General features: G+C 40.1%; 1 protein-coding gene across 6 annotated transcripts in view; it reads right to left on the bottom strand.

The window, feature by feature from the left end:
• Nucleotides 1-10,935, bottom strand: part of ERBB4 (erb-b2 receptor tyrosine kinase 4) — a 1,283,620-nt gene extending 1,272,685 nt beyond the window's left edge. For 4 of the 6 annotated variants that reach the window (XM_061383869.1, XM_061383859.1, XM_061383854.1 and 1 more), the window contains exon 1: nt 10,025-10,935. In XM_061383869.1, coding sequence (XP_061239853.1) covers nt 10,025-10,106 — 82 coding nt within the window. In that variant the 5' untranslated portion in view covers nt 10,107-10,935. The remainder of the gene's footprint in view (nt 1-10,024) is intronic. The other 2 variants (XM_061383866.1, XM_061383850.1) reach the window with 1 other exon arrangement.
• Between the last annotated feature and the right edge of the window lie 13,230 nt (nt 10,936-24,165).

Raw genomic sequence — 24,165 nt, forward strand, 5'->3', positions numbered from 1 at the left:
TACATTCTGTCTGGAACCCTTTTTTTCATGACATACTTATTAGCTTTTCTCCAGAGGCAAATTCCCCCTAAGAGTTTGGAAAAATCACTTAATAACATAATTTTCGTATTGTTTTTTATTGGTCTCATCTGCCCTTGTTTGAAAGAAAGGGGAAATCTAGCATCTTGAGCTTCTTCATCAGTGCCTAATAGGGTCTTTAAATACAGTTAGGTCAATACATGTTTACTGCTTAAACTGATTAAAATTTATAAATGAGAGATAAGAAACCACAAAGGAATGGCCACAAAAACACAGTGTACTACAAGAGAGTTACATGTTTAAGAATGGTACTTACATGTATTTAACTCACCAAAATAAGACAAAAATACTTTGTCCCATATTATGAGCAGACTAAAAATGGGAATGAGAACAAATGATATACTCTTGGAAACACTCCATTGAAAGAAATATCCTACAAAGCTCAAGAAAGCAACTAAGGAAATTCCCAGGATAAACATTTCTAATATCTATTATTAACAATTCTATAATTATGTTTTTAGAACAGCTTATTTGTGCATTTATATGGTTTAATTACAAGTTATAACCATCTATGAATGAGCTTAAAATTGTTTTGGCAAGTGTATGTTATTCTTTCATTAAAAAAATATTTTTAAAGAGCTTACCACGTATGTGGCACTGCATTAAGTCTCTGTGGGAGATAAAAATGCTTGCTCTTAAAAAGTTATAACTATAGAAAGGTTTAAGATTAAATTCAAATAGGTGATACAGATAAGGATTAAAGAGTAGAGTATTGAATGAAGGAAGACTCTAGGAAGAGGTGTGATTTAATGTGGAAATGGAAAGATTCAACAATTTGGACAGGCAGGGGCAACCAAGGAAGACATGAATTCCAGGGAAAAGGGTCAGCCAAGGGAAAGACAGCAAGCAAGGCTTTGGAATACCAACTACATCAGCCCGGTTCTTAGAATACATCTTAAGAAACTCTTAAGGTTGGATTAAAAAGGAAACTGAAGACTATTTTAACAGGCTTTGAACTCTGCAATGGGAATCCATTGAAGGCTTCTGAATAGTAACTAGGATAATAAAAGTATGATATTAGACATGGTCACCTGGTAGTGACAAGAAGGAAGTCTAAAAAAGAGGATCTTTCAACAGCCTGCTCTGAGTTTTTAAGGACTAGATGAGGTCAACAAAAGTCTTAGGGATTAGATTTTAATAAGCCGGGCAATCAAAAAAACTTAACGGCTCTAGTTCTAGACAAAATGATCAGACAAAAGGAACTCCTAAAAATGAAACTGTGTATAAAAGAATTATTCCTTTTTATTTTTATTTGGTTTTCATGGGTCCCCATAGGAAAAAAAAAATAAAAACTCATATTCTCGAAGCCTATAGGGAAGAATAGGAAATAATGACAAATAAAATTTTTAGTAAAGGGGGAGTTCGCTTAAAGCAAAATGCCAACCATGACCTCAATTAGGCATCCCCTGCTAGTGATAGGGCCCCATCCTGAAATAGAGGACTAGAGCACCCATTACTCAATCCTAGACAGAGTCACAGAACCTGGAGAATCTGTCGCCATTTTTTCAGTCCTAATTAGCCATGAGATATTCTAAGCACATCACAGAAGACCAGTAGATGCACCTTTTGAGAGCAGGTTTACAATCCCCATCTACATCCAAAAAGCTTAAAACTTGTATGTCCACCTAGACCATATGCCTATGGGACCAGACATAAATAAAGGTCAGAATAACAGTAAAGATGTGGTAGGTAAAGTTTATTACTTACAAGTGTGACCTTTCTGGAAAATAAAGGTGTGTTTATTGCTCCCTTCATTTTCTTCTCTTTAAGCACTTTTAGACTATGTTTCAAATAAAATAAATATTTTACACATGACAGTGTATATATGTCAATGCTACTTTCTCAATTCAACATACCCCCTCCTTCCCCTGCTATGGGAAGCTGCTGTCCTCTATGATGACCTAGAGGGGTGAGATGGTAAGGCGAAGGGAGGCTCTAAAGAAAGGATATATACATCTATATTACTATATATATATAGTAATAATTATGATTAATTTGTGTTATTGTATGGTAGGAACCAAAACAACACTGTAAAATAATTATCCTCCAATTTCAAAAAAGTTAAAATACAATAAAATATACAGAACATTCACAGAGCCTTGATTCGTATTAGTTTAACTCTCTGAATTGAGAAAGTGAGTCCTGTATATTCTTATTGGTATTTAGTATGCTTCAGAAGGGCTTCCCTGGTGGATCAGTGGTGGTAAAAGAAACTGTCTGCAATGCAGGGGACCCAGGTTCAGTCCCTGGGTGGGAAAGATCCCCTGGAGGAGGGCATGGCAACCCACTCCAGTACTCTTGCCTAGAGAATCCCATGGACAGAGGAGGCTGGCAGGCCATAGGGTTGCACAGAGTCAGACACAACTGAAGTGACTAAGCAGCAGCAGCATGCTTCGGTAACCCCATGATATTGGAAATAACGTGATTAACAGTAATGATCCTGAACTAGCTCTCAAGAGAGAGGTTTAATGATATTGCAGAGGAAGTTTCCTGGTGTCTATGTTAATGTTTTTACAGAGGGGGACCCATTTTCATTGCAAATTTCTAACAGATAGTGACTCTTCCTGCCAAAACAGGTTTAAACCTCCCCTCTGTTGTCATGGTCAATGAAATGCTGATCATGTCCATATCCAGAAAGCTTTGGCGCTTAAGGGAAGTTAGGATCGACCAAAGAGAGGTAAGGTTAAATCAACGACTTTCAGAGTCACAAGGCCCAGAGGCAGAATCTTGCAGAAGCCAACTGGAGGGAGGCAAATGCACTATAGACGTAAATTTATAAAGTCTTAGTACTTAAAGCTTGGCTTAGATGCACTTGTGCAAAGAATAACTGTGATCCTAGTAGGGCCTGAAAAATGACAAGGACCCAATAAGGACAGTGGTTAAGACAGAGAACCTTGGTTCCAAGGATGGGCCTGAATAAGTTTGAAGTATTCCCGTGGATTTGCTAGTTAAGGGTCCCCACCAACTAACTGGCCATGAAGAACCCATTGTTTACCCTTTAAAATCAATTTTCTTAAAGCATGCATATTACTTAACACAGAATGAAGAAATTACCATTCTCTATGTATTGGTTATCTTCACAAAGTCACAGGTAAAAGAAACTCTTAAAGGCACTGTTATATACAGATACTAACATAGGCAACTCTCATATTTTAGGATCAAAATGCTATGTCAAGAATAGGCACTACCAGCTAAACATTGTACAGAATCAAGTCATAATAAAGTTGCTTTATTTCTTTCATCTTAATGTGCTGTAAGTTACAAATGCAATCAATGATTATTCCTAAATATAAATCAAAGATGATGTTCCCCAGTTTTCCCCTTGAAAAGAACTTCACAGTCTGATAATTAGGCCCATGGCTCCAATCCATTTGTTTTCATTCAATCTTGCAAGACTCCTTTAAAATAGCACAACCTTGAATTTATTTATTCTTTTGTCTGCAACTTTTCAAGTACTTCTGTGCTAAAGAAAATGATATTAGTGTTGGAAACTGCCAACTGACTTATACTACCTAATTTCCCTGGGCTCCCAGTTTCCTCACCTAGAAAATGAAAAGAGTGGACTAGATGAGTGATTTTGAAACAGTGCTTGAATTCTGTAGGCCAGCACAGAAGAGTCCCTGCCAGAGTGGGAAAAAAGGAGGGGAGTGCCAAAGGCAGGGGGCACAAAGCTGGCTTCTCAATGAAGCTTTAACAAAAGACATCTCCTTTTACCCTTTACCTGTTCTCAATACCAGGGCTACACACATGAGTTCACATGAAAAAAAAAAAAAAGAGGTTCCTTTTAAAAATAATTAAAAACCAATGGTTTTCTTTTGTTGAAAAAGTCTAAACATCCTTCTTCTGTCTAGCTGAATCATTAAAAAAAAATTCAAGATGTTAATTGTTTGAGTATCACTTTCAGCTATACTGATGGAAATGAAAAAACTGAGACATAAAGCAAGAAGTCGAAGCTAAAATCACACAGAAAATGACTGTATGGCCTGAATCCGATTCTCCTAACGTCTCTCCTGCCGCTTCACGCTGCAGCACCCCACAACAGCAGGGCTGCTGCCACACTGCCCACAGCTCAGGCGTGCACCATTCCCATTCAATTCTATGTGGCTGCTGCCCCCTGGAGTTGTGCCAAGCAACAGGCCTGCAAAGCAATCACATATTTAAAATGAAAACAATTATCAAACAATTACGACATGCTCAAAAAAAGCACTTTAGAATTAAGCCCCCAAATATCCATATATTTTGCCTCTATGTTATAAAAGTGAGACAGGTCTCTTCCTTCTTGAAAAATTAGTACAAACACAAAGCACCAGTTGAAGTGTCAAATATTAAAACAAGAAAGAGGCTTTAAAGCTTTGATTAAAGCGCTGGGAAAATAGGTCAATTTCTTTAATAACATGTCAGAATTATCAACAACTCAGAAAGAGCCAAATAAGACGAAATCTAAAGAGACCATAGACCAATTCTGAAAAGTAGAGTTTTGGGGGAAATGGCCTTCATATACACATTCTTCAAACTTAATAGTCTCTTTATTTCATTTAGACAGGCGCTCTTCTAACAGTACTGGTCTTTTAGAAACTTTACATTATGTTTATTAACATGTGTTCGTGTTTTAAATATATCAATTTAACTCATTACTGCTACGTATCTCAATATCACGGGATTTTAAAGCCATTTTTTCAGAAAACTGCTATACAATGGAGAAATAGAGAATACATGCATTTTACCCTCAGGCATGCAAGCCAAGTCACAAAGACAAGAAGTGAGTCGCTCAAGGTATTAAAAAGAATTTGGAGGAACAATGTCTCTATAATATAGAAATCCCTATTTGAACCACCTGGCTATGTCCTGTGTCAAACTTAACCACATTACAGATAGGCAAAATCTCCTTCAAATTATGTAGGAAAACTACTGTTTCAGGAAGCAGTGGTCCAAGCTCTTTTTTATTTAAAAAGGAAAGGAAAGAAAGAAAATTGAAGGATTATTTATCATTATAAACTGCAAATTTCAGTCAGTAGGAATACTAGCTAGCATGAAAAGTAAGGTTTTACTTTCACTGCCTAATATTTAGAATAGTTCAGAAAATGAATAGTAGATAAAGATGCAACACACAGTTCCATATGGTCAAATGCAACACAGTAGAACATTTCTTAAATGATATAACCTGGAGAAAAGTTTATACTTTGATTTAAATTCTGCCCTGTGTCTTTACTCAGTAGATCACTGTCAAAGATAACAGTGGAATATGCTTGACAATTAATTTCTGTAGAACAGCTATAGTTTTAAACATCCATAAGCTCATTTCAATGTAAATATTAACATCTCTCTCTATAAAGCAGTATCTCTCAAAGGGGTAAAATCAACTGTGATTTCAAGTGCCAACAAGTTTGCAAGTAACAGAGTTTTTTTGATCATTTGCTTTATGTAACAGGCACTTAAAATTTATTCATGGATATCCAACAGCAGCAGGTCACTGTCAAATAAACCAAAAACGTATTCTTGCTTTTAATATATGCTAACTTTTCTTAATAACTGGGTTGAAGTAATACAAAAAATGATACCACTTTAACACACAGCAATGTTTAAGGTGCACTAATTCATTTTCTAAAATGTGTGCCTTACATAGTCATTAATCTCAAGGTGGCTCTAATCACAGGGCTTCAGAAAATATTTAGATACAGCACAATGCCTCGCATCCCTAGCATTTTTGAAGTGGCAGTAGTCTAACTTCCATGTTAGACTACTAACAAGAGGGGAAAAGAGGGAGAGAGAAGGGAAAAAAGGGACTTCTCTGTAGAAAGATGTGGCCTTGGAGTCAGGGTTTTTGAGATGTGCTAGTGAGCTCGGATCGATGCCTTTTTATTTTCTTTCAAGAATAAATCTGAGCAATGGAATGGCTTGCGATTGTCCAGCCAACCAGCCATATCATATTTATCAGAAAGAAAGAATGAAAACTGGCTCAGAGGACTCCTGCAGTGGCTGAGTGGCAGGTTGCTGGGAAAGACATGCACAAAAAGAATACCCTTAGTGAAGATGGGGAAAATATATATTCATATGTGTAAACTCAATAAATAATAAGATGTAAAAAAAGGAACCTATAGCAATGGAAAGGGTGAATGCATAAGACAGATGATAAATAGCACTTCTATTTAAGAACCAAAGGGATGAAAGCTCATGAATACTAAATATTTGAATCTACTTTAAGAAGAAAATATGGTTTTTCCTCAAATGAATGCAAACTCTAAAAATCAGTCAAAGGAAACTTAGTGTGTTCAGGCTAGAACAAAAAATACATAAATCTTCCATGAAGTGCATGCCCCAGTAAATATTCTAATGCAATTTCTTAATTAAGACACATATTCAGTGACTAAATGAAAATTATACATATAAAGGAGTTAAGTACCTTGATTTCAAAAAATTTGACTTTCTATGCGTGTAGATGAAAAAATAAAAGGAGTTTGGTTTAAGAAAAAAAAAAATCAGAAATCAAGGAATCATGACACAACCAGAGTCATCCAATTTTACCATATCAGTCCACATTATAGTATTTTCAAGTGATTTGCAGTCAAAATAAAAGGTATAAATTTATTTGGAAGCATTCTGAAGAAAAAAAATTATACCTTACTTTAAAAAGGGTCCTTTTACATATATATGAATTTCAAAAATTGAAAGAAAAGAAAAAGTGGAAACTATACTCATGGGTGTGTTTATAATAAACACATGCAGGGAGAGAACTGATTTTTTTTTTAAATTATATTGAACATCTTTTCATCATTTAACTAAGTTTTATTCACCTTTTTATTCTCAAATGTTTAAAAAATTGATTCTGGAGATATATCTCAAGGGCGGAAGAAAAATACATGCTCTTTTATAGAATGAAAAGCAGGACTAAGTTACTTGCAAATAAAAAACAGGGGCTGAACTTGTTTATCACATATCTATTAAGGTATGTGAGACCACCACTTCAGTACCACTACCCATATATACATATATATTTCAACACAAAGGTGATACTGATCATTTTTCCATCATGGCGGGAAGACTGAAATTTTGGAATTCTTCTTTTTAGAGATAAAGGTTTTATAACAGTCATATAAAGGGCTCTTGGCTATAATATTTTTTGATAAAATAAATCACTCAAAATGAGACGAAGTCCTGCAGAATACTAAAAAACAAAACAAAAAAATCTTCTCTAACGCTGATTTTTCCCCCTAAGGAAGAGAAAAATAAGAACATGCCCTCTTCAGATACAACTATTTTATATCTTAGATCTATACAACAGAACCCTGCCCACTCATATTTTTATTCTGTTCACATACAGCAGTAAATAAGGTGCATTCCTTCTGCTTCTTAAGAAATTAGCATTTCAAAAATATGCCACTTTCCCCTGAACTCCAAGCGTGTCTAATAATGCGAGAAGCAGATTGTCTTCCCTCGTTTCCTTAATTTGTTTCATCTAAAAGCAATTCACTCAACATCTTGTCGCCCTCTGGCAGCTTAGTTTACTTATCCGCACTTAATTTCTCATTTGGACCAAAACAAACTCCTCCAAACTGCTACTGACGGCTAACCGCGAGAGGGGAGACACGCAATATGTATTTACTTGGGAACATACAGCCATACATCCACAGCCACAAACATACAGAGCCTCACTCGTACCCCAGAACATAACTTGGTTTTATAAAAGCACCACATTAAAACCAGCCGAACTTTCCCTGTCAGGTGCGGCAGGGTGGGGGTGGGGAAGATTGGGAAAAGAAAAAAAAGGTGTCCTGGAGGCATTTACAGTTTCCAGTGGATCACCTTAGCCTGCGTGTTGAAATTATACCAGGGAGGCAACCGGGAGCTTTTCTTTGTGCGGCCCTTTCATCTAGATCACTCTGTGTTTGGAACAAGTGAGGCTCGCCTTTGTGCCCCCAGAATTTCAAGTACAGAGTCACACTCGGAACAACAATGGCACGCTAATCCTCGCGCTCTAAATGGGCTCACTTGTGTGGGTCTGACAATTCACGGGGGGAAAGCGAGAAGAGACCAGCGAGGGTGCGAGCCGGTGTCGCCGGAGACGAGGAAGAGGACAGCTGCAGAACTAATTTGGATTACATTCCTTGCAGAAATTCTGAAAAGGGCTTTTCGGCATAGCTCAAGCCCGAGCCGCACAGTTAATACCCAATCGCTGCGAACTCGCAGCCGGTCCCCCAGCGGCAGAGGTTGCACCAGACAGCCCCCCAGTAGGTCGCCCGGTGGAAATTCCTCTCGGCTAAGCCTGCGTGTCAGTCGCAACTGCTTCTGAATGGGTCAATGTGCATAATCAACCCATTGAGGGGAAATATGAAGGGACGCGGAATGGGGAGGGAGATAAAAAGGGATGTATCTAAGAGGCCGCTTGGAATCTCAAGTCGGTGTTGGTGTAATTCCGGAGGTGGCTGGAGCCTGGGACCTGGTATGCATGAAGAATTTCGGAGTAATTGGGAGGGTGCAAACGGCCAGAACAAACGGCGCACATTGTGCCATTCGAAGGTCATTTTGAAAGGCTTGAGGATTGTAACTTGTTATTTACTAGGCGAGGGGGGAGCGGGGGGAGGCGGCGGCGGCGGGGGCGGAGCGGGAAAACTCCAGCGCGCTGTTTTCTTGGTGAGGTCAGAAGGACACCCTCCGAGGGCCTGAAACTCTCCCTCTCGCCACTCCCCGGGGGCTTTATCTTCTCAAGGTGCCTCCCACGCCCTCGCGACCAGCCCCGTATAGTTCCGGAAATCTCCCCGGCTCTCCAAAAGGGCCCCCTTGGCCGCGTCACTCCCCGGTTTTCCTGGCCCTTTCCTGTCCCACTTTCATCCCCAGGAAACAAGTGTCAGAAACTTTGAGCTCCCTGGGCCCACAAGGGCTGTCATCCACCTTGCGGGCCCCGCCGCGCCTCCTCCCCGGGGGTCAGTTCGCCTCCTGCCCCTCGGGGTCCCGGGGCGCGAGCTCTCCGGGCAGCAGTGGTAGCGCACCCAGTGCCGCAGCACCCGCCTTGGGTTCAATTAATTCGCCTGACGGGTCGGCTCAGCAGCCGCGCCCGGCAGTAAACAGAAGTTGGAGGGACTCTGGCCAATAGCAAGTTGAACTACAGGAAGAACTCTTCCTGAAGCCAAACACAGAAACCGACGGGAAGGCCGGGCTCCCGGCTTAAGTCGGTCAAGCCTTTAAAAAAAAAAAAAAGAGGTCAAGCAAGCAAGCCAGCTCCCCCTTAGTCCGCGGGGCGAGGGCTGGGGACGCCAGCGGAGGAGGCCTTGTGTTCCCGGGCCCCCCAGCCGAGGCGTGTCGTCCCGCCGTGCTCCAGCTCCCAGGCTGGGCTCGAGTCGGGTCTGACCCCGCAGGCTCGGACGGCCAGGGACGCAGCGGCCGCAGGCAGCGCACACAGGTGCAAAGCCGGCTCTCGGAGCTCCTCTCCCCACTGCTCTCCGGCTCCCCCGAGCCCAGCTGCCACGGCCCCGGGACCCCAATCCTGCCCCGGAGCCCCGGGCGTACAGCGCTTCTCCGAGGCTTCTTCCCTCGCGGGCGGGGGCGGGGGGTAGGCAGACGCGGCAAGGAGAGTCTCCTCTGACTCCGGCTTTGGGTCGCCCACGTCCCGCACAACAGGCGCTACCAGAAGGGATGCGGCTTAGAGAGGCTCGAAGAAAACGCTCGAGAAATAAACAAGGGGAGAGAAAAAGAGAAAAGGGACGGAGAAAGGGGCGCAGAGTGGTTTTTCGCGATAAATAAAACACATGCCCACGCAGAGGGTAAGTTTGGGATAGAAAAGGGGGCGAACGAAAAACACAAGGAAGAGGCGCGGGTGACGTGGTCCCTCCACGCCGGAGAGCGAGAGGGTCTCTGGTTGGGATAAGCGCGCAGGGGGCGAGGAGCCACCAGGCGCCGCTCGGCCGGCAGCATCAGGTTCAACCCCTGGAACGCGAGAAGGACCGCGACCCACCTGACTGAGAAGAGCTGGGCTGGACGGTCCCCGCCGCCAGGAGAAGGCTCACCCAGACCCACAGTCCTGTCTCCAGCTTCATTTTTTGGAAGTCTCAGATCCAGTGCTGACAATTACATGTCCAAATGGCATAATCCCCTTTCGGGGCACGCGGAGGAGATCCCTCGGCCGGGCGCGCGTGGGGTCGCGAGGGGCACTGGCGCGCGCGGTGCACCGGCTCCGAGCGCGGGAGACCGAGTCCGCGTCCGCGGGTCTAGGGCCCGGACCCGGAGGACCAGGAGAGGGTGCGCGGGAGGGCGCACGCGGGTGGGAATGTACTGGAGGGTGTGCGGCGGTGCTCCGAGCCGGACCGGACAGCTACGTCCCCGTGTGAGCCTCCGCTTTCTCGCTCCCTCCTCACTTTCTCGTTCTCTCTCCCTGGTTGGTCAACAATAAAAAGGAAGGGTTCGGAAAAGGGTTTCCAAAAAAAAAAGTTGATTGCAAACAGGCGGTAGGTTTCCGGCCTCTCCCCCCAGCCCGACTCTGTTCGACTCGCTTTTCAGTTTCCTTGCACCTCCAGTCCAAATTGGGAGGAAAGGGGCGGGAGGGGGAAGCTTCTTGCTTCACCCCCGATCCTGTCCTTTTTTTTTTTTTTTTTTTTTTGCTGTCAGCTTTCTTCACACTTGTCCGGCGGCTGCGGTAATTAAAGCTCCGAGCGTCATTTCCAACGCTCCGCGGTCTCCAGCTGCAGCCCCACCGAGAAATTAATAAGACTCCGTCCGGGAGGAAAAAAAAAAAAAGGTTGGTGAGGGGGTGGGGCGGGCGGTGGGTAAAACAACCCTCCACGCAACCAGGCTGGCTCGGCTCAGCCGCGCAAACCCCGCCCCCGCTCTGACCCAACTAGCCACGCCTCCCGCCCCAAAGGGAAATCTTATTGGTTCAGCCACTCCCCAAAATCGTGGGCCTCAGGAGTTGGGAAAACACCTGTCATGGAGCTGGGCGCCTAGCGGTGGGGGCAGGGGAAGCTGGATTTAAAGGGCTCACCGGAGGCCATAAACTGAATCAGAGACCACCACCCCCCCCCCCCGCTCCCAAACACACGCCGGACAGCTGGCCCGGAAAGCGTGCAGACCACCTGAGAGATGCTTACAAAAAAGATTGTTTTTTTTCTTTTTAAGCCAGAAAGTCACAATTTACTCCACATTCCACGGTGCTCATCCACAGACTGGACCTGCCCTAGAAATACAAGAAAAGAATACCCTGCTTCAATTGTATTAGCCTACCTGGCTTCCTACTTCCTCGTGCTTCACATTCAGACAGTAGTTCAAAAGCTGGTTTAGTAATTGCTAACATCTGCGGAATAGGTAGTCCTGGGAATCTAAGCACTCCTCTTTCTCCAGCCTATATAACTGTACAGTCTCTCCCATCGTTCCCACGCTCGCAAATTGATCAAACTAGACTTTCACTTTTGTAGAACTGCATCTTTAGATTTTTTAGACTTTATGGGGTCACTTCATTTTTTCCTTGGACTCTAGGACAACTTGGTTTTAGGTTCATTCTCATTAAGCAGATTCTAGTCCAAAGCCACCAATTTAGTTCTAAATGGCTAGAAATTGTCCCAGGGCTGAGCTGCTCAGTCTGAAATAACTTAAGACAAATGTTAGGATATAGCCAACCTTAAATAATTAGGTTTATTCTACAGTGGATCCTGCTTTAGTCCTCTTCCATGTTCACACTCCACGACCTCCAGAGGTCATTGCTAGCCATACAAATTTCTGGACTCTTCTTGGTCTAAAACATATGGGATTGGATCATATCAGTGCACATATCCCTTGCTTTTTACAACTCTGAAACTGTACCCAGGACAAAGGCCAGAACCTCCTGAAGGTAGAGTATTATTGGTTTGCTATTTGCACAGGCGTTCTATGAATGAATTATTTTCCCTTTTCAGCTTCTCTAGAAGCAGCAATTACATAAATAAAAAGTATCAGGGGAGCTTAAAAATTAAGCCACCCTGCCTCCTCACTCATCATTTGAGACCTTCCTATTCCTCCCCCACATCTTTTATCTATAGTCGTGTCCCTTAAGAATTTGCGTGGAGTTGGAACAGTGAAACAGCAGCTTCTTCCCAGAGGCCTGAGCCTTCCCTTTCTTAGGCCCACAGCAAGTAAGAGGAACAGAGAGGAGGCCAAACAAGCCGAGAATGCAGCTTTATCCAGAAGTAGCACAGGGCCAGAAGAAACTAAGCCTTGAGCAGGTGATGGTGACTTGGCCAGTGGTACTGACTGCAGCAGAAGCGTTCACACTGCTCTTTGGGATTATCTTTGCTGTTTTTCTCACCCATCTTCCCTTTTTTTCTCACCCTCTTCCCTTTTTCTTTTCTTTCATTCAATCTCTTTCCACTCCCCTTTCCCTAAATCCCCTTGTGTTTCTTAGAATGACTCTCAAACACCTCTCTTCCATGAAAACTACTTCTTTTAAAAATTTCCACCTCTCCCCAGAAATGATTTTTTTAAAGTATTGCTTTTGGAAAAACTTAAATTTATGTATTGAAAAATTCTTCTTTCTGACAACAATTACTTTGCAAGAAATGAAGAAATAAATAGTGTATTTTAGCTTAAATTGAGGGGAAAATTAAATATTCTGGATTTTTTTTTTCTACTTGAGTCCATTGTAATAGTTTTTACTCTCCATCAATTTGATAGTTCTGTCGGGGCAGGAACTCTCCTATATACTTTGGTTTCAATCATGTATCTAGAGTAATTCTTGGTAAAAGAGGTATTTCAGTTAATATTCATTGACTTTAAAAAATTGGTCTTATATATACTTGGGATACTAGACAACCTATACAAGACACCCACCAATTACATTAGACTTGACACACCTGTGAGTTGCCTTTAATCCTCAAGTAGTTCAGGCTTGATCCCATTTTCCTGGTTCTAACTGATTGATACCTGGCCAAAGTTGTGTATCTGACCACTAGCCTATGGAATGAATTGGTATGAAAGCCCTACTCAAAAAGAGCATCCTATTTGATGGTGACTGGTCTATCCTGAGTCTAGCTCAAATAATTTGAATATGAGAGCCCAGAGATTTAGATAGGAAGGTGGTACTCTGTATGGGCATACAGGAAGAGTGAGAAAGTAGAAGTCATGAGCCAGAGTCAAAGATTAATTCTTTCTATTTCTACTATCATTTGTTTTCCATCTCAAGTGAGTCATTCTAAGTTGAGACACTCAAAGTTCCAAGTTAGACAAGTTAAAATACCTTGGTCACTATTGATCAGATGAGAGAGGGTGACTCCCAATGAATTTCTCCCCTTGGATATTTGTGCAAGGGAAAAAAAAGAATTCATTTTTAGTCATTCTGAGATGGCTTTTGAGATATGAAAGTCCAGAGGTGGCTTGTCTATATTTCTTTCTATGTAGGGATGACCAGGGTGCAGTGAGAAAGAAAGAAGTTGCTGTTTGAAAGGAGCAAAAGATCAGGTAGGTGGGGAAATTATTCAGGCTCTTCTGGTGGCTATGTTGTTCAAATCTCTTAAGCTAGTTCAGTTCTGTTATCTGAAACCAGAACAGCATGGCATGGTAAAGGAACTCCTCTAACCTGAGAGAGATACAGACCGTCATATCCCCTGAAGAAGATACCTTGATAAGGCTCATGCTGATCAGTTTCCATTCCCAGTTTCTCATGATTTCCCCTGGCCTAAGTTATAACCCCAGCAGAGAAATTCCTTTGGCCTTTGCTGCCCCCCATATCCTCTCTGTTTCACTTCATTTCCTCCATTGAGGTAGAATTCAAGGAGAATCTTGACATCATGAGTGGCAGAATACTACTGGTAGGAGAAAGAAACACACTAATCTCAGAGTTCACGTATTTGGGACAAATACCAAGTAAGAAAAGAGAACAAGAACCTGTCATGAATCATTAGTCTTCTAAACATTTAGAAATAAATACAGAATTCTAATTTCCCTCCCTGGCCAGCATCATCTTACTCACTATGTTTCTAAGTTATCTGGTGATCATAAGCAACTCACTTCACACACTTGAGCCCTTTGCCTCATCGTTAAAGAAAGGAATGGTTATGTCCCAAATCTGAGACCCTATGAAACTATGATTTACTGATCACTTACTAAGTACAAGTCACAACTTCCACAGATTTCATTTACTTCATAAGAAGAAAGAATATAAATTCTTTCCCTTTTCCCCACTCACTCCTACATACTTCATCTGGGGCACCAACACAGCCACATATTAAATGGTCTTAGGAAAATATCCAAATAACCTTCACAATGTTACTGTGAACTGCTCAAAACTCTGGATCTTTATTATTTTAATAGCCAAAAATTTTGGTAGATATAAATACCAATCAAGTTCAGTATTATGATAATCAAGCAGATGACAGATGCCGTGTTTTTGCCTTTGGTTGGCTGCTTTTTATTAACTAGCACTTGAAATAACATCATTGCTCTTTGGTGATGTTCAATGTCTCAAAGCTTAAAAACAAAATTTAAAATTTCAAACATTTAAAAAATTCATAAATATACATTAAAGAAATGTTTTTGTTACTTTAGTTAATTTAATATTCAAGGAGGATTTCCCTGGGAATATTTTGGTTTTGGTTAATGTTTTCTTTTATGTGCATGATTAAGCCTTAATTAATGACACCACCCTTATGGCAGAAAGCGAAGAGGAACTGAAGATCCTCCTGATGAAAATGAAAGAGGAGAGTGAAAAAAAATTGCCTTAAAACTCAACATTCAAAAAACTAAGATCATGGCATCTGGTCCCATCACTTCATGGCAAATAGAGGGGGAAACAATGGAAACAGTGACAGACTTTATTTTCTTGGGCTCCAAAATCACTGCAGATGGTGACTGCAGCCATGAAATTAAAAGACGCTTGTTTCTTGGAAGAAAAGCTATGACCAACCTACATGGCATATTAAAAAGCAGACACATTACTTTGTTGACAAAGGTCCGTCTAGCCAAAGCTTTGATTTTTCCAGTAGTCATGTATGGATGCAAGAGTTGGACCATAAATAAAGCTGAGCATGGAAGAATTGATGCTTTTGAACTGTGGTGTTGGAGAAGACTCTTGAGAGTCCCTTGGACTGCAAAGAGATACAACCAGTCAATCCTAAAGGAAATCAGCCCTGTATATCTATTGGAAGGACTGATGCTGAAACTCCAATACTTTGGCCACCTGATACGAAGAACTGACTTATTGGATAAGACACTTACACTCGGAAAGATTGAAGGCAGGAGGAGAAGGGGACGACAGAGGGTGAGATGGTTGGATGGCATCACCAATTCAATGGACATGAGTTTGAGCAAGCTCTGGGAGCTGGTGATGGACAGGGAAGACTGGCGTGCTGCAGTCCATGGGGTTGCAAAGAATCAGTCACAACTGAGCAACTGAACTGAAGCCGTAATTTTTCAAATGCTAAGGAGGAGGGACTAAATGTAAATAAATCATATCTGTGTTGCTTTCATATCCATTCATCAGTGTCTGTCCAAGTCCTAACAGACATTTTTTGTTTGTGGTTGAAACTGCAAAACAATTTCAGCCTGGTGGACAGAGTAGTCTTTGCAAAGAAGTTATGCAAAAATGATTTCCCTCGTAAGGCCTTTTCCTGTTGTGTTTCTGCTTTATGTATTTTCTTCAACTAAGTCCTTTGCCCCACACAGCTTTTTCTACTGCCTTGTAAGCTTAAAAGCAAAGCAAACCTTTAATAACTTTTGCCAATTGAAATCTAAGAGGAAAAGGGATAGTTCTAAAAAAAAAAAAAAAGGGATAGTTCTATTTTTGCATGTCCATTTATTCATAAATTTATTAACTTAGTGAGGTTACTTATCAAGGCTATGACTCTACCTAGCCTAAAATCTGAATCAGGGTAACATCTGTTATTTTTTCAGGTAGCTTCTTATGTTGCATTTCCTTCCTTCTGTATTCTTAACTCAGCAAACAGCTTGATCATGTTAAGGTTAAAAAAGATTTCTCAAAAGAATCTAATGTTACATTTGCCATACACACACAAGTGGATATTATTCTGACTAAGATCACAAAGAGTTCGTAGAATTTTTCTTGAACACCTGCCAAATAGTCAACTGAAGTCATAATTTAGAAACCGAGTATTTTCTTCTCAGGTTTGTATAGGGATGCGTGCAAAGCTTCAGCGAAAAGGTTCTACTAGTTTAGAAAGTGTGCTAAGCTTATAGAGTCTTCTTCTCTCAACACATTAATAGCCTGTACCTCCTTGCCTGATCAATTACCTCTCAGCATGTCCAGTTTCCATTTCCTTTTTTTTAATTCTCTCTGTACTCTACCCTTTCCCAGTCTCTCCTTACCTCTGAAAATCTGTTAGGAGGCCCAAGACATCTGGTAGTTTCTCTTCTTGGTCCTGACTCCTAATGTATCACAATTTTCTACATGCCCAGGTTATTTAACACTGAAGATATACCATGTTTCAAAACATTTAATGCTACAACTCACCAGGAGTGGCTTCCCAAGTGGCACCAGTGGTAAAGAAACCACCTGCCAATGCAGGAGACATTAGAAACCAGGTTCGATCCCTGGGTTGGGAATACCCCCTGGAGAAGGGCATGGCAACTCACTCCAGTGTGTTTGCCTGGAAAATCCCCATGGACAGAGTAGCCTGTCAGGCTACAGTCTGTAGGGTCGCAAAGAGTCCGACGAAACTGAAGCGACTTAGCACGTATGTGGTAGAGAAGCTATCAGAATGATTGAATCTCACAAATCAGTAGCAAAAAAAAAAAAAAAAAATTACAATAAAGAAATGGCAGGGAATTTCCTAGCATTCCAGTGGATAGAACTTGGTGTTTTCACTGCCAGGGCCTGGGTTCAATCCCTGGTTGGGGAACTAACATCCAACAAGCTGAATGCTACAGCCAAAAAAAGGAAAAGGTCAAAAGCTAGACTTTTCATTAGGTTTGATGACAAGGAAGAAAGTAGCAATGAAAGGACGTATGGTGGTATTTACGTATTTTCTACAGAAAGATAGTTACTAATTTATCACCATATTGATCAATCTGCAAATGTTTTCCCTTTTGACTTGCCATTAAGGTCCATGAAGACTCTAGGAAAAAAAACACTGGTTGAAACATCTTTACTTCTGAAGTCTTAGATTTTCATTTAAGAAATCCAATCATGAGCATAGCTTGATTCCCATCCACCTTTGAAAATTTAAACTGCTGATACAACAAACATCTTTGTGCTGCTCGATCAAAGCAGTATGGCTTAAGAAAGATACAAATATTCCAAAAGCTGATAATATTTAACTCACTGTAAAACATCAGTATTCAATTAAGCTCTATTTAGATGGGGAAAGGTCTAGCTGAATAATATTTCAAATCAGAAGTAAGAACATCTACATTTACAAAAATAATCTTAGTAAGGAAAAAATATAAAGCAATATAAATTTAGAGAAATATTTTTTGTTCAATGCAACTTTTACCTAAGTATAATTGGGAACATGGATTTTCCAGTAGACATGTATGGCTGTGAGAACTGGACCATAAAGAGCGCAGAGTGCCAAAGAATTGATGCTTTTGAACTGTGGTGTTGGAGAAGACTCTTGAGAGTCTCTTGGACAGCAAAGAGATCCAACCAGTCCATCCTAAAGGAGATCAGTCCTGAATATTCATTGAAAGGACTGATGCTGAAGCTGAAACTTCAATACTTTGGCCACCTGATGTGAAGAACTGACTTATTGGAAATGACCCTGATGCTGAGAAAGATTTAAGGCAGGAGGAGAAAGGGACAACAGAGGACGAGATGGTTAGATGGCATCACTGACTTGATGAACATAAGTTTGAGCAAGCTCCAAGAGATGGTGATGGACAGGGAAGCCTGGTGTGCTGCAGTCCATGGGGTTTCAAAGTGTCAGACTTGACTGAGCGACTGAACTGAACTGAATTAAACAATTTTCAAACAGCACAATTTCTCAAATACACAGTCAATTTAAACTCATTGTATTAACAGTATGTAATGTCATATTCTGATTTTCCATTGTGAGACTAACTCTTTTTTATTTTTTGCCCCAGCCACTCTGCATGTGAGATCTCAGTTCTGTGAGTAAGGATCAATCCTTTGTCACCTGCAGTGGAAGGAAGCCCAGAATCTTAACCACTAGACCACCAGCGAAATCCCAAGCCTAATTTACTTTTTAAATAAAACTAATTTAAAAACAACAGTGTAAACAGTTGACTTGCCTAGTGGCCCAGATGGTATAGAATCTGTCTACAATGCAGGAGACCTGGGTTCAATCCCTGGGTTGAGAAGTTCCCCTGGAGAAGGAAATGGCAACCCACTCCAGTATTCTTGCCTAGAGAATACCGTGGACAGAGGAGTCTGGTGAGCTAAGAGTGGGGTCCCAAAGAGTCAGACATGATTGAGCAACTGACATATATATATATATATATGTTATATGTTATATATAACAAATATATATATATATATTTGCTTATACTGTATAATGTTTTATTATTGAGAATGTGTGTATTTTATGTATATTTTCAATAAACTTAAATTAACTTGTATTATGATATAAGGTAATAGTTATCTTAGCTACTACATGCATACTGACTCCACATTCTTTTTATGTAGCTATAGGGTAAACATTGATGGAGAGAGAAAAATGTTCTTTGTCTAATCAAATACTGGAAGAAAATAAAACAATTGTGATAATTTATTGTCATCTATTAGAGTGAAAGGGTAGGAGAGGTCTGTTTCTTGCAACTTAATTTGACTTTGTTAAATGAATATTTTGAGACAAATGGAATTACTAGTTGTCTTAGTGCATCTACTTATCACTCCATTTAGGAACTCCACAACCCACTAGCTTGGGCTTCCCTGGGGCTCAGACAAAAAAGAACCTACCTGCATTTCGGGAGCCCTGGGTTGGATTCCTGGGTTGGGAAGATCCCCTGGAGGAGGGCATGGCAACTCACTCCATTATTCTTGCCTGAAGAATCCCAAGGACAGAGGAACCTGGTAGGCTACAGTTCATGGGGTCACAAAGAGTCGGACATGACTGAGCAACTGAGCACACTCACACACAACTCTCTGGAGATGTTATGCATTATACTAAAGATACAAAGCTTATTGTAGATGTTGTCTGCCTCGCTAATATTTCTCTTCAGAATACTGTTCTGCATGCTGTCATCATGTTCTTTGAATCATAATCCTCACAAAATATTACTTAAACAGCATGAATCAGTGGTAGTATTTACCACAAAATCGAAAACTAATTTTTATTTTGTCTTAACATGATTACATTTAAGTATATATAACCTTATTTTCTAGTATTTGCTGTGAAATGAATACATGTTAGTCACTTACATATATTTACATATATATATACACATATATCCATTATTTCACCCAAATTTTTGCAATAAATGAAAAAATTTCCTTTCTACTATCTGGTATAATTTATATTCTATTACTTTTTCCCATTTCAGTAGGACACTGATGTTTAAAGACACCAAACTAAATATTTCTAGAAGTATGATCTCCTCCCTTATACTTTCCCACATTTTCCTTTCTCTAGAGATTGTGTTTTTGAAAGAATATAATGATAATTTTATTTATAATGAAAAAGGGAAAAAATAAAAATGAGGTTTCACTGTATTGAGCACTGCATTTGACCCTAGGTAAGGACAGCAAATAATCAGTGATAGCAGAGTGTTAATTAAAAAGGCAGACAATAAGAAGACACAAAGGTATTCTAGAAAATAATACATGGTTTTATGTAATTGAAATATTTGATGCATATATGCAATTATATTATATTTTCAAATTTATGACTGGAAAAGGGTCATCCTGATGAAACTCTTGCCTGTTTTCTAAATATGTTTGAAGCGAATGGAAATTCACTATTAATGTAAAATTGGCACTTTTTTTTTAACCACAGAAATAAAATCACCATAGCTGGAAGATAAAAATAATTATTTCAAATATTTAAATAGGAACTGTGGCTCTATCAGCCTTTTAGTAAACAATGACTAATTGTACTGGCTAAAACTACTCTTTCAAGATTGGAAGGCACAGATCCCAAAAAGATACCAAGGCTGGTTCCCACTCGTGTGGCCTTCACTGTACATTAATCAGAAGTGTTTGCTATGCAAATCTTGTCATACAAAGCAATTATGGTTGTTCCTAAACTGACTTCATGTTTATTTATTACTTCAGCTTTTTACTTCCAAACCTTGTCTGATCTTTTCAAACACACACAATTTTTATGTTGCTTTTTAAAGATACACAATACAATGATTTTTAATTTATTTGTTCCTAGTATAAATGGAGAAGCTGTGTAACTCCCTCAATCTGCAATGCAGTGCTTGGTGAGTCTGAATAAATTTCCAGTGTCTGTTCATGCAAACTATTTCCACCCCAGGGTCTTTGTGAGGATGAAGAGGCCCTTCTAATCGCTTAAGGCCATGACACCTTGTTTAGTCTTAACTCTGCAACATTAGCTGATAACTAATGGAGACTGTCGGCTACAGTACACTGAGCAGGAAAAGAACAAAAAGAAGTATTTTTATAGCAGAGTAGTTGAAAGCAACAGATACCAAAAATTCACTGGTAACCATTTATTTACATATTTTCTCAACTTTACTTGCCCCCAGCAAGTGGACTTTTAAAAAGGGACAGATTACATTCATCAAGTAAAATAGTTTAAAAGCATAAATCCACCATCAATAATGCCAGCAATGATCTTTAACTGGCTAATATTATATTGCCACAGGAATTCCCATTTTGTGATGTCTGGTTGAGCAACAGTGGCATCCAGTGGCCAGATAATTGTTTCCATGATTAAAGTGTCATGGGCAATTCAGGTGAACAGTACTAAACGCTTCAGACATATTTAGCCTAAGCAAAGGAATTTACTACAAAAAACAAATCAAATGTCTTTGTTTCCTGAGCAACCTTGGATCAAGTCTAAGTCATGAGATTTGACTCTGATGACTACTAAATACTGGCAATCTCTCCAGTGTCCCTTAATAATGTCAATTCAGGATACTTATTAACTGTCCACTGTGTATACTCATGTTGACTCCAGTACCTGTAACCTTGATATACTAGAAAACTTCCCTACAATGAACTAGACACCAGTTATATGAAAAATATTCCACAAAGTCAAAAGCTGTAAAACAACAGCTGATAATATGTGCTCAATGCTCATATTTTTTACAAACTGGTCTGATGACCCATGAATTAAATACAACCCCTAATAGTTGTACATAATCCATGAGTGACATCTGGAATCACATTGGTATTATGGTGGCATAATAAAGAGTCCAGGACCTAAAAGGTTTTTATCCCAGAACTTTTATTTACTGGCAAGCCAAATAAATCCTCTGAATTCAATGATATCTACCTCTCAGGGATTTATGAGGCTTAAATGTGATAAATAAAAAGTTTCCTGCACAATTCTTGGTCCAAAGTAAGTACTTAATAATGAGGTAGCAAAAAGCAAGTTCTGTACCCAGACTTCCTTCATTCAAATGTTGGCTCTGGCACTTACAAGCTATGTGATCCAGGGTAAGTTATTCTCACAACTTGGGCTTCAGTTTTCCCATATACAGTTAGGGGATACTAATATCTGCCTCCTAAAATTACAATGAATTTTAAATGAAATAGTACATTCAAATTTGTAAACTAGGTCCTGGCATACAGAAAACACTCAATAAACATTTTCTGTTCAAAGATGCAGTCTTTGTATACAAAACACAGCTTACTAAGAGCAACAGTAAGAAATGCTTTATAATTTTCCCCCTGGTTCTGATTATATGTAGCCCTGAACTGTTCCCTGTCTATGTCATCTATATGATTAATGACGTGTATTCTCAAGTGGGCGAACTATGATGAGAAGTACAGTGTGAGGAGAGATGGAACTTGATCAAAGCAAATCAGCCACATCAAAGCAAGAACCTTAAGAAGTAAGGAGGATTCTGTCTTTTTCAGGAAAAAGAAGGTGAAAGGGAAGGAACTAGAATAGCCTGGGAGGAGAGGTGGAAATGTCCAAAATGCATCTAATGTGAGGGAGAGACTGTGAAATTTAAGAGGTAATTGAACCAGCATTGATTTTATCAGAATGTGTTTCACATGCAACTTCGTTAAGTAAGACAAACCTGAGTACTACTTGGATTTTCTATTTTTGTTTTACCCCGTTTGATATAAAATCAGAGCAAGTTAGACCTGATAGCAACTTAAATTTGCGAGGGTTTTGTGAAGTACAGTTAACAACAATATCGTTAACACCACTCTTGTTCCCCTTACTGCTCCCTATGGATACAGATTTTGGAGGTATGTTAAAGGATATGTTAAAGAATGTTGATTCTGTTCACATTTAGTTATCCTGGGATGTTCTTGGGAGTTTTTGCTGCTTCCTTCCTTCCTGATGAGGCTTTAAGTGGCCTCTGCTACTCTCTTTCTCCTTTTTCTTTCAACTCTATTCTCAGGGCAGATTAATTACTACTTTCCTCATGGTATTTCAATGAAACGAACATTAGAAAGGAATAACTTCTAGAATAGTTATTTAAAATGCTCCTATAGCCTACCAGGTATGTCAAGGTTATCATTTGATTCTAATATAGGTAATTGCTGTTGTAGTTGTTTAGTCACTAAGTCACGTCAGACTGTTCGTGACCTTATGGACTGAAGCCCACCAGGCTCTTTTGTCCATGGGATTTTCCAGTCATGAATGCTAGAGTAGGTTGCCATTTCCTTCTCCAGGAGAGCTTTTTTCAAAAAAAAACAAATATCTTATTTCGAAAAATGAATGTAGACTTTCAACATCCAAACAAGCCTGAATGAGGCTACAATATAAGATGCTAAGTAGGATAGCCAGTGGACCTGGGAGAACAATCATTCCTGGAATGAAGTGTGAGAACTGACCAAGTAGGGAATGGTCTAAGGAGCAGCTGGACACAGATCAGTAGACCAAGGCACAGGTTCATGGGACTCAGTCCAGAAAGCAGAGAACAACAATTATCCAAGACATTCCATTTAGAAATCAAGCAAGAAGGGCAATCTTGGGCCTTCCCTTGTGGTCCAGTGGTTGAGAATCCACCTGCCAATGCAGGGGACAGGGGTTCAATACCTGGTCCGGGAACGTTCCACGTGCCCTGGGGCAGCTAAGCCCACGTGGCACAGAGTCTAGAATCTTTGCTCCATAATAAGAGAAGACACCACAGTAAGAAGTCCACGCGCTGCAACTAGAAAGCAGCCCCTGCTCACCATAACTAGAGAAAGCAGAGTGCAGCAACCAAGATCCAGCACAGCCAGAGAAAACTGAAAAAGAAGGGCATCTTAGTCATGTTTGGAAGGTATTGCTCTGCAGGTTATGTTCAGACAGCACAATTTGGTAGAACCTAGACCAAGGAAGGAGGACTTCCCAGTTGGACCAATAAGCCTTTTTCTCCCTTCAAAATGTACCACTTTGGAACAATGCTCCACTGGAAGTGTTATCATTATTGAGACATTCTTTGTGTTACTCGTTTCTATATTTCTTATCTATTAAAATGTAAATGACCTGTAGAAATGAAATTGTTAAATCAATAATCACTCAATATAAATGTGTTTCATCACATGCTTTTCAAAATTATCAATGAAAGAGAAGGAATTACTAACATAAAAGTAGGTGGGAGTTAATGAATTTTAAAAAGGGGATTAGGTAGCACTTTAGGCAAACACAGTTTTCTTATTCAAAACAAGTCTCCAAAGGTATTAAACTAGGCATATAATCAGGCAATGGCCTGAGAACATGTCAAATTCTTGGTCAATTTTTTTTTTTCCTGAAGTCTACACTCAGTTTTACTTACAGAAGCTCTCTTAAAAGCACAGAATTAGTCAAGCACTTATTAAGTGCTGATTCTACACTGCTAATGCCACCACTAAAGAGCAGAATGAGAAAGCACAGTGACAAAACTGTGCTTGGTATCATACAGCTTACAATTGAAGAGTTCTATTCAATTTGTCTATGTCCCCTGTAGGTAAAACAGCCACCAATAGTGGCTACTTTTTTTTTTTTTACATTTAAAAAGAATAGCAATAAAGAAAACCTTTAAATGCATACTTCTCTATATTCTCATTTATCTTCTCTATACTTCTTTTCAGGAATACTTCTATACTTT

The sequence above is a fragment of the Bos javanicus genome, chromosome 2 (genome assembly GCF_032452875.1).
Source record: "Bos javanicus breed banteng chromosome 2, ARS-OSU_banteng_1.0, whole genome shotgun sequence".
NCBI classification, from domain to species: domain Eukaryota; kingdom Metazoa; phylum Chordata; class Mammalia; order Artiodactyla; family Bovidae; genus Bos; species Bos javanicus.